The sequence below is a fragment of the Camelus dromedarius genome, chromosome 7 (assembly GCF_036321535.1).
Source record: "Camelus dromedarius isolate mCamDro1 chromosome 7, mCamDro1.pat, whole genome shotgun sequence".
In the NCBI taxonomy this organism is placed as follows: domain Eukaryota; kingdom Metazoa; phylum Chordata; class Mammalia; order Artiodactyla; family Camelidae; genus Camelus; species Camelus dromedarius.
In genome coordinates this window covers 62,813,462-62,832,042 of record NC_087442.1, presented here as the reverse complement: position 1 = coordinate 62,832,042, position 18,581 = coordinate 62,813,462, and the positions used below count along the sequence as shown (strand labels likewise).

At 34.1% G+C, this 18,581-nt stretch overlaps 1 protein-coding gene across 6 annotated transcripts in view; it reads left to right on the top strand.

Moving 5' to 3' along the window:
* Positions 1-18,581, top strand: part of ANKIB1 (ankyrin repeat and IBR domain containing 1) — a 206,799-nt gene that overhangs the window by 144,782 nt on the left and 43,436 nt on the right. For all 6 annotated transcript variants that reach the window (XM_064487578.1, XM_031454873.2, XM_031454874.2 and 3 more), the window contains 2 exons: positions 4,980-5,162; positions 13,373-13,490. In XM_064487578.1, coding sequence (XP_064343648.1) covers positions 4,980-5,162; positions 13,373-13,490 — 301 coding nt within the window. The remainder of the gene's footprint in view (positions 1-4,979; positions 5,163-13,372; positions 13,491-18,581) is intronic.

Below are 18,581 nucleotides of genomic sequence, written 5' to 3'. Positions count from 1 at the left end.
AAAGAATTTTAAAATTGTAGTCTCAGCTCAGCAACTGAGTAACTGCTTGTCTGGGCCTCAGTTTTCTAATTTTTAATCAAGAAAGTTATGATTTCATTATTCCCTCCAAAATATTATGATGCTGAGAGCTATATAAATTATTTAGGCAGTAACCGTTACAGGCATTGAAAAGAAGGAGAGATCATTTTAATTTTACTTATCCCAGAAGATTTCATAGGTAGTGGTAATATTTGAATGGAAAAGATTTTGGTTAAACTATCTGGAGGAGGCTACTCAAAATGTGGCCTTCAGACCTGTAGCATCAGTAACTTCTGGGAGCTTCTTATAAATCCAAATTCTTGTACTCACCAGACTTCCTTCCAGATTCCAAATCAGAATCTCTTGAGGGTAGACTCCAGGAATGCTTTAAGCAAGTTCTTCTGGTTATTCGTTTGCATGTTACAGTTTGAGAAGCACTGTTCTAGGTCTCAAACATGCATATTGAAGTATTTTGCAGAGGTTTGATAAGAAGATGCCTTAAAATGAAGATGGAAGCCATACTAAGTAGAAAATACTGAATGCCAAGGTCAAAAATTTGGGATTGATTTATAGAAAATTGAGTCATTAAAACTTTTTGATTGGCGAAGTGCTATTATGAAAGCAAATAAAGTAAGATTAGCCTAATTGTTGTAATGTAGAATAGATTGAAAGGGGTTCTTCTAAAGGAGTGTTTCTTAAAGCCTTGCTACCCAGATAATGGTCCTCAGACTGTCACTGCCATCAGCCATTTGGGTACTTGTTAGAAAGGCACAATCTCAGGCCTCATCACAAACCGAGTCTGAATTTGTAGTTTAACAAGATTCTAGGTTGATTCATATTCACATTAAAGTTTGAGAAGTCTTGGATTAGAGCAGTAGTCTGTGGGACCTGCAATGAAATCACCTGTAAAAAGTGCATGTATTTAATCCCCACTCTAGATCACCTTAATATGACTATCAGACTACCCAGATATTCTTAATTTGAAAACTTGTATGCTGGAACAGTGGTTGTAACCATGGCTGCACAAAAATTCCCATAGTATAGACCATACCTCATGCCAATAAAATTGGAATTTCTGAGAGTGGACCCCAAGATACTAGTATTTTAAACTTCTTTAGATGATTCCATTATACAGCCAAGGATGAAAACCAATGTACTAGAGGAAGTGATAGGAGTTAGAATATTGTTTCACTAATTCTGCTGTGAACTTGTTGATAAAGAGCGTGGATCTGTGTGGTAGCAGTAGAAATGGAAAGAATGAGGCAGATGCAAGGGACATTGTGATGATGTGGTAGCATTTTGGCGAGTTGGTCAGTTATACAAGAAAGTAAGGGAGAGAAAGGTTAAAATGATGAAGGCTTTTAAATGTTAATATTAACAATGGTGAGCTATCTTTGGATGATATAATTTTCTCTCTTTGATTTTTCTACATTTTCTATAACAATCTGCTACCATACTATAATTAGAGTAAAATGAAATAACTTTATTTTTAAGTAAATGGAGCATGGTTTTGAACCTAATTCACTTTGAGGTCTGCTAACAATTAACAGACATTTAAAAAGTGAAATGAGGTATTGTATGTCAATTATACTTCAGTAATAAAAAGAAAAAATTGTAAGTGAGATACAGTGAAGGGATTGGCTAAAAGGAAGGGAGAATATCTTGAGTTTCATTTAGAAGGAGACTGAGGTCTTAGATTACCCACATGAAATGGTATTCAAGCTATTAAAAATTAAAACTAACTGGGAGTAAAGAATATAGATTTAGAATTGAGTGTTATTTGCATGGAGTTGATAACTAAAAGCAAGATAAGGTATAGATGAGAAATCCAATGAAAAAACTTTAGATTATAGATAAAATTACAGAATTAAAGTCACAGCATCAATTTGAAGAATGTCTATGTTTAAAGGGAGTGAGAACCAGAAGTGGCCTACGACAGAAACAGAAAAAGCAGAAAAGTGAACCAAAATAATACAGTGTCAAGGTTGCCAAGAGAAGAATTTCAAGGAGAGGAGATAGTCAGTCATTTGACATGCTACAGAAAGCTGAGAAAGGTTGTTGGATTTGAGAGGTATTAATGACTTTCAGGAATATTGTTACAGTTTAACAGATATCTCTGCATTTTCTGCTTAGTGGTGTTTCACCCTAGGCCACAAAGGTCAACATGCTGAAATACTTTTTTAAAAAGTACTCCTCCAGTGTCAGGAAGTACTACTGTTTGCTAGCTAGCTTCTATGCCAAAGGTAGCATAAATGCTGATTTTCCTTGCCAAGACAAATGCTGCAAACATGGACCCTCCATTCCATCACCGATTATGAGTTTATCTCCAGGTACCATTTGCAGCAGTGAGATACAAGTCTTTATAGTCCCCTCACCCCTACTCAAACTCATCTGGGGACTCCTTTTGAAGACAGATTACCAATCAAGGCAAGAAATATAACCTAGGTTCTAAAAATGGTCAGAAGTGACTCTCAACAATGACTTCTCACACACTTCCTCTCCACACATCCATTTTTTGACCCCAAGGAATGCTATCTATACCCTGAAGTAAAGGAATCTTGAAGAATATTCCTTTTACCAATATTCTGGAATGGCACAACCTCTTAAATTTTGTTGTCTTTGCTTTTGCTGAAGACTGAGGCATTAACTTAAAGACAATTTAACTTGTTTACTAATATTTAGAATCTCTCCCATAGTAGTATCTGTTGTGAAAGTAAATCAAATCATGGCTTTGAAAGCTGTCCCAGTGTGCATTTTAGAAATCATTTTCTACCACTCTGAATAAAGAACCAGAGAATAAAGTCAGCTGTCTTAGTTCTATAGCAGTCAAAGTAAATAGTCTATTTTGTGTTTAAGTGTTGGATAACCTGTGAAGCAGAAAGGCTAAAAACAGTAATAGACCCTGCAGTAGGTATAAGTCTGTGGACTTAAAACAAATCCCCAGCTTTGAATAGATTAGGTAATATAAATATATCAATTTTCCTACTACATAGACCACATTCTAGGGTCATTGCTTGTCAAACTTTTATGTGCCTAGGAATCTCCTGGAGTTCAGAATCAGATTCTGATTCAGAGACCTGGAGAGGTTGGTGGTAATGAAAAGATTCAGCATTTCTAATAAACTCCCTGGTGATAATACTTGTCCCTAGACCATACTTGGACTTAAGAAGGTTCCAAGTGATAAATAGCAGCTGATCTGACCTTGCCTTAAGGCTCTAGAAGGAAGGACTGCTGAGAGCTGTGCTTTCCACATGTAATGGGTAAACATTTTAAGCTTTGTGACAGTAAGTCTGTGTTTCATATTCTCTTTTTTGCTTTAATTCAAGTACAGTCAGTTACAGTGTGTCTATTTCTGTGTACAGCACGTTTCAGTCATATATATACATGCATATATTCATTTTCATATTCTTTTTCATAATAGGTTACTACTCATATTCTTCTTGATCTGTTTGTTTGCTTGTTTTTACAATTTAAGAAATGTTTTAAATTATCTTAGCTGTGAAGTATACCCTTGTCCTAGAGCAAGAAGACAAAGTCATATCCATTGGATTTGTCAAGTTAGCCCATGGCTTTCTAGACCTGGCGTTGATATAAGTTCCTTATTTTGTCAAGGCCTCTTGGGATGACTGTAGAGGAACCCTAAGGATTGCAGTTCCAAAAGGAGTAAAGGAACTTTATAGAAAGATCTATGTGTTTGTTGGAGGGAGGGGAGATAAAATAATTTGGAAGAAAATGAAAAGAAGCTGCCATTTTGGTTAACTCCCATAAAAAATGAAAACCTCTAAAAATATTCAGGTCATAAATAAGATCTGGGGAGAACTTTATGGTGGGTTCTCAGGGTACATTTGACTTCTTTAATTTATGTGATTAGCCTATTGTTTGTGTCAGTACAATATCTAGCCATGGTTAAGAACTTGGTCAAACTTGTGTCTGAATCGCAGTTCTGCTACTTACCTGTTGGGTAACTTTGGTCAAGTTACTTAATTCTTCTGAAACATCATAATATCCATGCCACATGGAGTTATTAATATTAAATAAGGATGTGTATTTGAAGGCTTAACATACTGTTTGGCACTTGGAAAGCAGTGAGTAGTGGCTCTTACTGTGTTACTATGGTTGTGATCGAATCCTATAAAAGAATCAACTCTGTGACAAATTGTCAGGCTGTCCTTTAGAGTTGTCCTAGGTTGTGGCCCTCATGTACTTCCTAAAGTCTGTGCGGACATAATGGGGAAACTTGAACCTACATCCCTTAGTAACAACTTACTTAACCTCTCCAAAACCAACAGAAACCTCAATAGTGAACAAGTCAAGTCACTATTACATGTATTTTTAAAAGTGGGATTTCTTTGGGCAGAATCCCACCTTTAAATATCAAGAGATTGTTTGATAGAGTACCTTACCTTCCCAACTTGGCTATCAGTAGCTATTCCCATCAATTATTTTGATAAATACTGAAAATAGTTTTGTTTCAGTGACTTGCTCAACCTAACTTATTTCTGTGTTTAACTGGGTAATGAATGATAACAAACGAAAACTTTTGTCTACCATGTCAGGACATCCAGGTATTTGTGGTTAAAGTAACAGCCATGTCCTTCTTTTTAAGAAAGAGTTATAAAAATGTTTAAAAATTTTAAGTATTGAATGACTATACGATTACTCATGTTTAAGTAAAACTTTGGATTGGACAGAATGCTTAACAATTTCTTTATAAAGTTTAAGAAATTGGTTTGTTGTTGTTTTTAACCAAAGGAAGTCATCTTAACACTGATAAACAAGAATTGCTAATCTTAAAATCAGAAGCCAGTTGTATCTAAATAACTTTTATTGTCATTTCAAGTACATACTGTTGAATTTTTGTTGTACTTACTTTATTTATTTTTAACTTTTTAATATGTAGCATGAAATAACCTGTCATTTAAATGTATAATTGCAGATATTTTAAAATAATTCTTGTTTAGCTTTTAGTAAAACATGGAGGAGACTTGTTTGCTGAGAATGAGAATAAAGATACACCTTGTGATTGTGCTGAAAAGCAACACCACAAAGATTTGGCCCTTAACCTGGAATCTCAAATGGTTTTCTCACGAGATCCTGAAGCTGAAGAAATAGAAGCTGAATATGCTGCGTTAGACAAACGAGAGGTGAGTTTTTTCTAAAATAAATATTATATGGATTTTATATTAAATTTTATTTTCTTGTTTAAAACCCAGTTTGTATGGTCTTTGGAGTATGCTAAATATCCTGTCGTCTGCATAGCCATAAGTCTGAAAATACACCTAGAAAACCTGGATGTGGTGTCTATCCTCTAACATATGTAAGTATGTTTGCTTACATATAAATAGACGTGCTGTTGCATGAATGAATCCTAACCACTCCCAGTACTCCAAGACTCCAGTCCTCCTGTTCCTCAGACTCCCCCTATCTTCTACATTGCTCTTATCAACAAATAGGCTTTGGTAATGCCCATCTTAAAAAACAGAATAGAAAAACAAAATTAAGAGTTGGCTGTACACTGACCTCCTTCCCTTCCCTTCCTTCTTCAGCTCATTGCAGTGTGACTTTCTTCCCTTCTATTCTGTTAGAACTGCGCTTGTCAGGGACATCAAGAGTCACCATGTTGCCAAATTCAGTAGGTACTTTTCTCTCCTTATCCTACCTGAATTCCTCAGCAGCACTTGACACAATTAATCACTCCCTTCTTAGTGAAACACTCTTCCCTTGGCTTCAGGTACATTGCTCTCTGGTTTTCCTTTAGCCAGTAAACATTATCTTTATCCACTCAAGTGTAAATGTGGCAAGCATTCTTGATTCCTCACACCCAAACAATCTGAGAATCCTGTCCATTTTACTTCCAAAAACATAACCCAAATCCATTTACTCCTCTCATTCTCTACTCCTACCTCCCTGGGTCCTCTCCACCTTCACTTTTCATCTGAGCTACTGTGGTAGTTCTCCTGACTGATCTCCTTCTATTCTGGTTCCCTGAGAATCAATTTTGTGCCCAGTAGCCATAATGACATGTTTAAATTTAAATTAGAACATATCACTTAAGCCACTTAGTGACTTTTCATTGTACTTAGAATAAAATTCAAACTATTTGCTCAGATATACTTCTCCAACATCATCTCAAATCTTTTTTCCTGACATACTTTACTCAAATTACACTACCTAAACTACACTAAGGCTTTTGTATTTGCTCTTCCCTATGTCTGAAATCATCTCCCAAGTTTTCTCTTGATTGGCTCAATATCAGTTCTTCAGAGAGGCAATCTTGGACCATTCTTTCTAAAGTAGGTCCTCCCCTTCCATTATTCTTTACTATAATACTCTGTTTATTTTTCATAGCACTTACCATATCTATAATCATTTTGCTTGTTTATTTGTTTACTTGTTTTTTGCCTTTCTCTTCTGTTAGACTGTCAACTCCGTGAGGGCCGGAACCATAACTGCCTAACTCAGCAGAATATTTCCAGTGTCCAACACACTGCATGCACAGTGGGCATCCATATTTCTTAAATAAGGAAATTATTATGACACAAAAAATTTTTGCCTTCAGAATTCTTTCTGATTCCTCAAGTATTCAATGCTAACTTGATTCTAAAAGGACTTATGTAACTGTTATTTGTATGTGTTTAGAAGAATAATTGTATTGTCTGTTTTTTTTTTCCCCTGAATTCCTGACAGTTTTTAAGCTTCTGTACTCTCCAGATGACCAGAAAAACTGAGTTTCTTGAAACTAAAAGATGTACTTTTTTTTTTTTTACCTTTTGTGTTTCTATAGTTACGTTATTTTCTAGGGATGCTTATTCAGATGAAGTACACATAGAAAATGAAAGCAGATGTCCTAACCACTGTCACATGGTTGTTGAATCCACAGTTACCCTGAATGAGTTATGCCTCTTCTTTTTTTAAATGAGGAAGATAAATCACATAATAGTTGAATAACCTTCCAAGATCAAAGTGAGCTGAATCTGATTCCTCTGACTTCGAGTTTAAGCATCTCTATTTGCTATATAACCTTTCTGCCTACCTTTTGCAATCCATGATCTTGAGTAAGACAAATTATTCATGTAAGAATTAATATAATTCATCCAGAAAACAACATTTGAGCAGTAATATTTTAGAAAGATATTTATGACTATGTTTAGGCTTTTTTTCTATGATATTATCTTAATTTGTAATTAAATCATAAATTAATAGCACTCATTATCAATAGTTTTAAGATCTAAATGAACTATAATAACTATAATAAACTGTTATGTTAAGTTTAAAAAAAAGGTTACTGAATGGTTTGATACTAATTATATAGAAAGAACTCCTATGTACTGGAAGAAAACCAAAATGATAACTGTGATTATGGGTAATTTTCTTTACTGTTGTTATTTTCTCTATTTTCATGCATTACCTAAAATTTATAATGAATATTTATTGCTGAAAAAAATTTTTTTCTCCTTCTGACTATACCCTCTCAATGGTAACAGTTTCTTTTGTGTGCTACCAGACTTAAGAACATATGTGCATATAGAATTTTTAATGCAAAAGGAAGATCATATAGTACATAGAGTTCTGGTAAAATATTTTTTCGACTTAACAGTAGTATATCATGAACATCTTTCCCAAGTCAGAACATATGATCTACATATTATAACCACTTGCCTATTGATGACCTTTTAAATAATTTTGGTATTTTTGCCATTAAAAACAAGGCTAACATGAATATTTATCTACTCATTACATATATATCTTTATTCTGTTGTGTCATTATTGTGATTAAAACCATAGTTCTGAAGTCATACTGAATGGGTGCATATACTGGCTCCACAATTTACCTATTCTGTGACCTTGAGCAGGTTACTTAATCTCTGCTTTAGTTTCTTCTTTGTTAAAATGAAGATAATAATGGTCTCTACTTTTTAGGGTTGTAGTGATCCTTAAATGAGTTAATATATGTAAATACGTAGAGCAGTGCCTAACTCATTATAAGTGTTATCTAAGTGTCTGGTATTATAATCATGATTGTTATATCATTGTTAATGCATTTGGATACACACTTTTAAAGTATAGTCCCTATAAATTTGAAGAAGTTGGTTTGATGGATCATAAGATATATACATTTTAAATTTTAAAAGATGCTGTTAAACTGTCCTGAAAGATTATATCAGCTTTCTTTTTTTCCATTACTGTATAACAGCATTTTTTCCCATTACTGTATAACAGCATTTTTTACCTCACAGTCAGCATTTTTAGTTTTTGTCAATTTGGACAAATAAATAGTACCTGTTTGAATTTACTTCTTTGATTATTCTGTGAGTTGATTGTTCATTTGCTTTTTTTTCTGTGTTTGTGTTTTCTGAATGGTTTCTAAGAGAACTTTGCATATTTTTCCATATCCAAAGTTTTTCACTTTTAGGGTATTCTGAGGTGTGGATTTTATTTCGTTTATGGCTTCTGAATTTGTTTCATACTGATATTATAATCATATGCCCCTATATTTTCTTCTAATTTTGTAGTTTTGTTCTTAATCCATATTGGATTTATTTTCATCTACTGCTTAATAATTTAGAAAAATAATACTTTAATAAATATATATCTATACACATATGTTTATAGCAGCACTATTTACAATAGCCAAAAGTTGAAAATATCCCAAATATCTATCAACAGCTGAATAGATAAATAAAATGTGAGGTGTACATACAATGAAATATTACTTAGCCATAAAAGGAATGAAGTACTAATGCACTCTACAATATGGATCAATCTCAGAAGTGTTACGCTAAGTGAAAGAAGACAGACACAAAGGTCACATTGAATAACTCCATTTATATGAAATACCCAGAATCAGTAAATCCATACTGACAGAAAGCACATTAGTGGTTTCCAGGGGCTGGAAGAAGGACCGAATAGGGAGTGACTATTTAATGGGAATGGGGTTTTCTTTTGGGGTGATGAGAATGTTTTGAAACTAGATACAGATGGGGTTGTACAACATTGTGAATGTACTAGAGACCAATGAACTGTATGCTTTGAGATGGTTAATCTTAAGTTCTTTGAATTTCATAACAATTTTAAAAATAAGAACAAAAAACAATGCTTTCCTTAAAATTTCTTTTTATACCTTCTACTTTGACCCTGATCAACTTTTTGATTATTCTGCCTATGCTAGTAGTTTTACATGGTCTGCTATGTAATGTATTAAGCTTCATAATTAGGTACTTTTAAAAATTCATGTTCCCAAGATGGACTGTTTAGCTAAGTTTCTTGATTCAGTTAATGATCTGGACTGTGTATAACATTATATCTTTATAATTTCTTCTTAACACACTTCTTTTCCTCTGGATGATTAGTTTATAAATCAAAAATCTACTTCTTCATCCCTTCATTAACAAAATTCTGAGTGACTGCTCCACTGGATACTGTTTTAAAGAGCTTGGAGATGTAGTGAGGAACAAAGATAAGCCCCTGTCCTCTAGATGCTTATATTTTAGCATGAATAGAGATATGTACACAAATAAGTTTAAAAAATAAATGAACATAATTTATGAGAGTAGTAACTGCTATGAAGAAATAAAAACAAGGTGATGTATCAGTGATAGCTGGGAAGAGTGTGTTTAATTTATCTAAACCCCCAAAGAAAGAACAGAAACCAGTGAGTATTGGGCCTAGTAAGGGTCAGGCTCTGTAAGAGTAGATTGTGTGACTGTATCTAGGTAAATGAAGAGAAACTGAGCAGCACACCACAATGACGGCCATCCAAGGAACCCATCCACTCCTCTCCCATCCCAGTCTATAACTCAAGGCTCTTTTTTTGGCAAGTAACCCATATGGCTGGACATTGCCTTAGCTGGCTACCCTAGTTAGCAGGAGTAGTTGCCTTCCTCTTAGGTTAAAGTAAAGATCCAGGTAGCCTTGGTCTTGATCGCAAGGCAAGAATAGCTGGATAAGAAGAGGGGAAACTGAAAGACAAGGGTCTGAGAATCCTGAACTCTTTCTCCAACTACTGTTTCCCCACTCCCTCTCAGGCTAAACTCATGAATCAACTAATGAGAACGTATTTTACCTATATAATCAGAGGGAAAGCTCTTTTCATTGTGGAAACGATAAAAACAAATACTTCTTTCATAATGAAGTATTTGTCAATGAAACAGTTTTGGAAGATGCTATCTCTTCATACATGACATCAGAGTGGTATAGTTTATATGTTGGGTTGTTTCACATTTCTTCAGTGGTATTTTGGCAGCAGTAGTATATGCTTATGCAGAAGAGGCACTTTTATTCGCTTCCTCTTTAAATCAATTTTCTTTTTCTTTCTTTATATGTGTACTGGACTGCTTTGATGGTTTATGTTAATCTGAAAACAGAAGCAGTTTATCTTTGCAACAGGAAAGAGAAAGGCACCTTCATTTTAGTCCTTCCTGCAGAAGAGAGGCATAGTGCCCACTTGGGACTGAGCAATGTATTGAAATGCTTCACATGACCTAATTATAGTTCTGTTGCAGAGATTTGGACTGAATATGTTACATGTTTATAAAGGCAGTATGTCTTTCTCCTTTAAGAACTGTTTTTATTTCGGGTGTAACCTATCTGAGTTTTAAACTACATTTTAAAAAACTTAATACAGATTTATATTATTCCTTTCTTAATATATCTAAGTCAAATCTTATTTGGCTCAACATAAATGAGGTAGAATGATGGCTAATCTAATAAAGAATATTTAGGAAATAGTACCAAGAAATGTACAATTGTCACCACTAGGACTATCAGGAAATATTGGCTCTCATTGCTGAGACAGAAGTACCTGGAGTCTCAAGTCTGAACTTGGAACACATTTTCTAGAAGCAATGCTATACATAGTGTATACTTTCTAAACTGGAATGAGTACTACAGATTTAACCATAAAAGGATTTGGTAGGTTTTTGCAGGGGAAAGTTGGTTCACAAATAGCTTAAAAGCAAACTGTACATGATTATTTGTGAGGGAGGGGTGGTTTAAAGGATAGTTTGAATTAAATTTCCCTTTTTTCCTGTTTTAGTTAATGGTTTCCCTATATAGAATAGTTTAGGTTTTAAATTTCTTCTTCTAGTTAAGGTCATAGGATACCTATATATGTAGAGATCCATGGCAGTATAACTGAATGCATATATAGGTGTAGTACACTGTTAATGCAGTGTGATATGAAGTGTATTTAGCATTAAGTCTTTGCCACCATCTGTAAAAGGAATAGTACTGCAGACTGATTGAGTGTGTGCCCTGCCACTGTTGAAAGCTCTTTAACATCCCCAGTGAATTTTTCCTCAATTTTTTAATTAAATTTTTTTCTGCCAAACATGCTTTTATAAAAGGAAGCAGAACAAAATTTTAAATATTCATTATTCTACCACTTATATATACTTGTACCATTTTGCAAGATGCCTTCCATTTTTCATCAATGTGATGATATTGTATGCTTTATATCCTGTAGTTTTTTCTCCTTAACATTTCTTGATATTTACAAACTCCATGGAAATCATTTTAAATGAGTGCTAACTATTCTAACATGTACATGTCCTATAACTCTCTTAATGTGCCTTTGGGTTACTTGCATTTTGTCACTTTTAAAAGTAACATTATGAATGATCTGTTTTGTTCACATTTGTGATTATACCTTAAGATATATTTCTGCAAGTAAAATTATTGGGTCAAAAGATGAATGTTTTAAAGGTTCATAATACATGATGGTTAGTTGTTAAATGATATACCAATTTTTATTTTTACCCACAGTGCATCAGAAGACCGTCTCATTGCAGCCTTACCAATATTAAGGGGTTTTTTTTGTTTATTAGTTTGTTTGTTTAAACCTTGGCCAATTTTTTAGGTAAAGAATTTGAATATTTAAGGATGTTTGTGTTTTTGTAACGATATTTTAAATTTACTGATTGTCACAAATTCCACATATATTAAAAGCAACACACTTTTTATGTTTAAATCTTGACAGATTTTTATGCAGTCAAGTTTGTCAGTCTTTCTTGTCATTAATACACTCATTGTTTATGTATGCATCCCTGCCAGAAGACACCTGAGGATCAGGAGACTTATCATTGTCAACTAAGAGAAATTATCCCTGGTGAATAACAGTTCCCATCATATGGGTTTAAGTAAGAATTGATTAAATGGCTTCCATGAAAACCAAAAAAAAAGCAAGAAATAAGGATAATATCTAATTTTAAAATATCTGTAAATCAATTATAATGGATAGGGTTTGCTGAGTGCCTAGAGCTCTCTGGAATCCATGAAAGAAAGACATCCTCAACAGTTATTATTCTGATAAGTACTTGAGAATTTCTACTGCTTTTTAAATTATGATCTGTGATTCTGTGCTTACTGCAATAAGCTGGTTACATTTGTTTAAAGAATTGAAACAGGTATGTGTATCAGTATTAGTAATAAAAACACAATATTGAATAAAAATAAAAGCAAAATACTCAGTGTTATATATACAGTGTTATGCATAATATTATGACAGCTACAGATCAAATTCATGGTAGTGATTGCCATAGACAAGGTTAGGGAAAATAAGGGGAATGTAATGGGGAAAGCATGTCACAGGTTATGTTAGCTTTTATAAATTTCTCAGTAGTGAGACATTGTGATTTTATTCTTTATATGTTTTCTTTTAAAAGCAAAAAGAGAGAATGAGAGAGAGAGATAAAGGATAGCAAAAAAATTTTAAAAACCTGAAATGGTACAGTACCTTTATAAAAAAATAAAACAAATTATGGGGCATTAACAAACACTTGAATAAACAGAGACAATACATTTATGAGTAAGAAGTCTGAATAGTATGGCATATTTACTTCTCCAAATTAATTAATCAGTATGTCATAATCCCACTAGCAGTCCATTGGATCTTAACAAGTGTAAATGTTTGGTGGTTCAGTGATTAAAACTGTCTAAGTGAACCCACATATATTTATACACAATTGACTTACAATAAGACAAGACTAGATAAAAATACTTCAGAACTTTAGTCATGATTACTGCTCAGTAGTAGAATTATAGGTTGTTATTTCTGATACTTTTTTGTATTATTAAAATTTTCAAAATATAAAGCAAAGTGGTCTTGTCATTATAGTATACTTCTGTTTTAAAATAAGGTGCATGAGCCCAGAAATCCACTTTCCAGCTTAAATAAGACTTGTGAGAGAGTAATTTGAAGTCCATGATAATGGAGGATACAAAGCCTTTTTAACTTCAGTACCAAACTGGAACTGGAAGATTAAATAAGTGATAATCACATATATTTATTTATAGGCATTTAGAACTTCCTAAGAGTAAAATAGCCAATTTAATTTTGTTTTTCTTCTTTTTAAAGCCTTATGAAGGATTAAGGCCTCAGGATCTTCGTCGATTGAAAGATATGCTTATTGTGGAAACAGCAGACATGCTCCAGGCTCCACTGTTTACTGCTGAAGCTTTACTTCGAGCTCACGGTAATGAAAGAAATGTCTTGTGCTTCTGATAACATGAGTGCTTTTTGAAACTTTTCAGAGTTAAAGGGTGCCTATTTTATTGTTTTAATGTAGGACAAAATAGTTTTCTGAACAAGCCTAAGTTGCTTTTTGTGAAGTGGTTACTGCAGTGCTCAGCATCCCCGTAACATTTTGTATTCTGAAGTAAAGACTGGCTATAAACCATACAGCAGAAATAGTACATTTCTTTTTTAAAATTGAGCTACTAAATCAACTTACAGATTGTCTAATTTTTGAAATGTATCTGATTTGAGCTGGTTGAGTTGGAATCCATACTCCTAGTCCTGCTTTTGGCATTTATTTTTACTAAAGTCAATTATATAAAGTCAGTTAACTAATAGTTATGTTATTAGTATTATGTAAGAGTGATTTCTCACCATGAAATGAACAAAATGAAATTATAGAGTCAACACAGAAATACACTATCCCTTTTAAGGGTGTGTTTTTGGCGGGGGGGGAGGTTGTTTTTGAGGACTACTTAGGGAAAGTGCTCAGCTTGTTGTAAGATCTCTGTGATGCCTAAGACAGCTGTTCTGGACAGCTGTCTCTGTGATGCCTAAGACATGCTGAATTGGACCCTCCCATTGCACACTTAATATTTGACATTTTAGCTTGTTTCAAAGACAAGTTTTTCTGACTTAGAAATTATTTTTAAAAAGAGAAAGATAAATGGTTATTCTCGTCCAGTAATTTTAAGGCATACCTGTATTTTAACTATAAGTCTTTATCACCTATATGAGAATAGAATGTCAACTTCCAACATTTTTAATATAATCTTTTGATCAGAAGAAAGTTTAAAACTCCATATTTCATCATCTTTTGATCACTACTGTAAATAATTTGGTATATAACCCTCCAGAATCACTACCTTCAGTATTGATATTTTCCAGAATTCTGTATTTGACTCTCTTTTCTGCTTTATATAACAGTAGCTCTAGATTTTAGTGCAAATAAAAATTGCCTGGGAAACTAACCAGAGATTGCTAGGACTACTCCAGAGAGTCTAAGTCATTAGGTGAAGGGTGAGGCATAAAAATATGTGCTATGTGCTGTAAACAAGCCTACCAAGTGGACCACTATCTGAGAGACATTGCTGTGTACATTTATCTAATGAAACCAATGGTTCCAAAACCCACATAAACAATAAATGTATCTATAACCTGACCTTAATAAAGTATTCAAGACTATGTTTCTAAATGTCTGTTTTACATTTGGCCACAGTCGCATGATTTCTCTTTCTAAATATCTCTCATTCTCTCCCCACCTTTCCTAGCTCTTTCCATTCTCACTGCCACTGACTTAAATTCAGGTTGTCATTATTTTTTATCTGAATTGTAATCGGCTGAGTTCTAGTCTCCACTGTTACCATTCCTCTTCACCCTTACTAATTTTTATATTGCATTTTAAAATGCAAATTTGAACATGTAACTCCCCTGCTGAAAAACCCTTCACTGGCTCTCTACAGACTTAAAGACATCACAGCTCTTTAGTAGTAGACCTTCATGACCCAGGCTTCTTTACCTGGTCTGTCAATTTCCCCATTTCTTTACTTACCCACTATTCCTACTTGTCCTTAAAAATTACCTCTTCCAGGAAACCTTTTCTGCTTCCCAAGTCTGCACTGAGACCCTTCCTGTCTCTTCCCAAGTTTTTTTAACTGATCAACTGCATTTTCATTCCATTGATATTTCCCCATGTTACTTCTTTTACATGATAACGCTCAATTCTAATAAGGTGATATCTAATTGAATTGATATCTAATTTGTCTGTTCTGTGGTAACTTTCTTGATAACTTACTTAAGAGTTCTGTGTTTCCCCTATTAAGGCATAAAATAGAGGTTAAATGCAGGTCTTCAAACAGACATCTCTTTTATACTGTTTAGGTAATATCAGTGGCATTTGATAATCAAATAAGATTTTCAGAGATACATGATTTTAGTGAATAAAACAGACAGTGCACAGAGCTACATTTATAGTAATTGTCAGAACCTGGATGGTCTCTGTTTCAGAGTTATTCAACTGAGCTATTTGGTAGATTTATAGATCGTATCCTTGGTGACATTCATTCAGCTTTACATGGAAAAATACATTTAAGTATTATGTTTGTTTGTCAGACTTAGTCCCAAAGTAATGAAGTGGAAGACAGAAGACAGATTAAGCAGAAGACAGAAATGTTTGGCAGAATTTGCTAAGCAGTAATTGAATTTTAAGGACGACTCTGTTAGGAATACAAGGTCATTCTCTGAACATTTCCTCAGTAACTTATGTAGTTGAATGCTACCTAATGAGAAAATAAGTAAAATTTACTTACCTGTTTCTTTAAAATACGAGAATAAGGCTAATTTCCTTGTCCTTAGAGTAAATGTGTATTGAAGTATATTTTTAAGGTTCTTTGGAGACTTATCACTTCTACAGGCAATTAGACATCAGTAGTCCACATCTTCTCTTCTCACTCCACTCTCTTCCTAGGAAATGATGTCTTCTCTCCAGGCTTCTATAAATTTCTCCCTCTGGAGTAGACCTGTTGTCTGAGCTCTATACACATACATAACTGCCTGTTTGAAAGCATCTCTGGGCTATCTCAAGCCCCTTAACCGCATCATGTCTGAAATTAAAACCATGCTCTTAAACCTGCACCTGAATCTCTGATATTCCCTGTTTACATAGATGACAGCACCAACCAATGAACTTGGTATTCCTGGGAAAACAGCTTTGATATTTCCTCTCCTTCAACCCTATGTCCTATTGTCACCAAATTGTCCCTCTTACCTCCCAAATCTTAAATTCTCCATCTCCATTGCAGCCAACCATGGTCTTAGCCGCCATCATCTCTCACTTACACTTCCCGATAGCCTCCTTTCTAATCTACCCTGCAATCTACTCTCACCCTATCCAATCCCTTTGCTTTTCCATACTGTAGTCAGAATGGTCTTTTCAAATCTAATTGTGACAACCTGTTCTTCCTAACCCTAAGCCCAACTTTTCACTGACTTCCTATCACTCCTGAACTGATGATGGGAAGCACTTATTTAAAAGTCCTAAATGCCTAGTCCCTCTGCCTATTTCTTCAGCCTCAGTCACACAGTGCTTCCGCTCTGTTCTCAGTGCTCCAGCTGCATTGACCTTTTTAATTTTACAAGGATACTGCCTTCTCCTGCCACAAGGCCTTTGAACATGCTAGGTGCCATCTGTCTAGGATATCTTTTCCTCTCCCTTTTACCTAGTTAGCATCCACTGACCCTTCAGATGTCTGCTCCAGGCCATTTCCTCAGCCACCTTCTCTGACCTCCCTGAATGGGAGTCTCTACCTGTTCTTAACGGTGCTTCTGTCAGTGGTAATTTTTTTAAATGTGTTGATTTTACTTAATATTTTTCTCCTTACTAGACTATTAAGTTCCATGAAGGCAGGAATCATGCCTGACTTTTCCTCCCATTGTATCCCTACTGCCTGACATAGTGTATGGCACATAAATGACATTCAGCAAATATTTGCTGAATAATGATATGATGGAATCCAAGCAGAAACTGGGCTGGAAAACATTTGTAGTAGATAAAACTAAAATTTAGCATATTTAATATCTGTATATAAATTATAGTAGTTCTTTTTTTCTTTACTGAAAAGTGTTATAATGGAGGAAAAATAATCATCTTGTGCTAAGAAAGTTTTAATTTTTTAAGTAGGCACAAACACACCTCATTTTATTGCACTTTCCTTGATTGCACTTTGCAGATACTGTGTTTTTTACAAATTGAAGGTTTGTGGCAATGCTACATTGTCAGATGATGGTTAGTGTTTTTTAGCAATAAAGTGTTTCAATTAAGATACTCTCTCATCTGTTAAGTGTGCGATAACATTATGTCTAAAAAAATATATAGTATAAACATAACCTTTCCATGCACTGGGAAACCAAAAAATTTGTATGACTTGCTTTATTGCAGTCGTCTGGAACCAAACCTGCAGTATCTCCAAGTTATGTCTATAGTGACCTATCAAAACACTGAGCTCCGTTTAGCAGCACTTCGTGGAATACACACATATGCAGGGTTTTTCAGTCGTTGGATTTTTCTGCCTCTTTATGATCTGACTCTTATTTCCGTTCTTATCTTCCATCTCCCCAAACCACAGTAAAGTATACTGTAACTTTACAGAACTACTCATTTCTCTGCATTACACTTCTGTGCCTTTGCACATATGGAAACACACTCCCTCTATCTCCATTACATGTCTGAGTCATAATTAATCCTATTAAACTACCAAATATATTGACTTAATATGGTTGAAAAAAATCTTATGTAGGAAGTTTCCACAGCTATTTATTTGTATTTGATTTGTAAAATTATATAGTATGGGCCCATGGTAAATAAAGGATTCTGTATTACTCTTGACCCTATACTTTTTGGGCTACAGTGGAAAGATCACAGAAATTGGTTACAAATCCCTCATATCTATGTGAGCCTGGGCAAGTTGTGTAACTTTCCTGAGTCTTAGTTTCTTCACCTAAATAATGACTGAAAAGTTTATTGGGAGGAATAAGTGAAATAATATATATAAAACATCTCACAAAATCATTGGATTTATTTTTTTAAGGGTTAGGTTTTTATAGCTCTGGACTTTATAATATAAACATACTTCACTTGACTGTTTTTAATGTTTATAGTAGGAAGATAACCTTTTTAAGCCAGCTTCAATACAGAATGTAAATGAATTCACTAAAACTTTGTAACCATAATCCCTTCAGAAGTTCCTTATGCTCTCAAGCTGTTTATCAAATGATTTTTAGGATTTGTTGTTGGCGTTTTGACATGTTTATTGTGAGCTATGTAATCATTTTACAACTCGACACCAATGAGGCCACTTTCAGAGGTACATTATTCTTGATAGAGTGAGATGGCTTAATCAAATCTATGCCAGCAAAAATTTAGTAAATTCCGATGATGTGTGAGCCACCACTTTTGATTATTAGTAGAAATGACTGGAAATTTTGACCACATTATTAGGTATTGACATGGTTGTAAGCCACAGTAAATTATAAAAATTTAAATTCTGTTTAA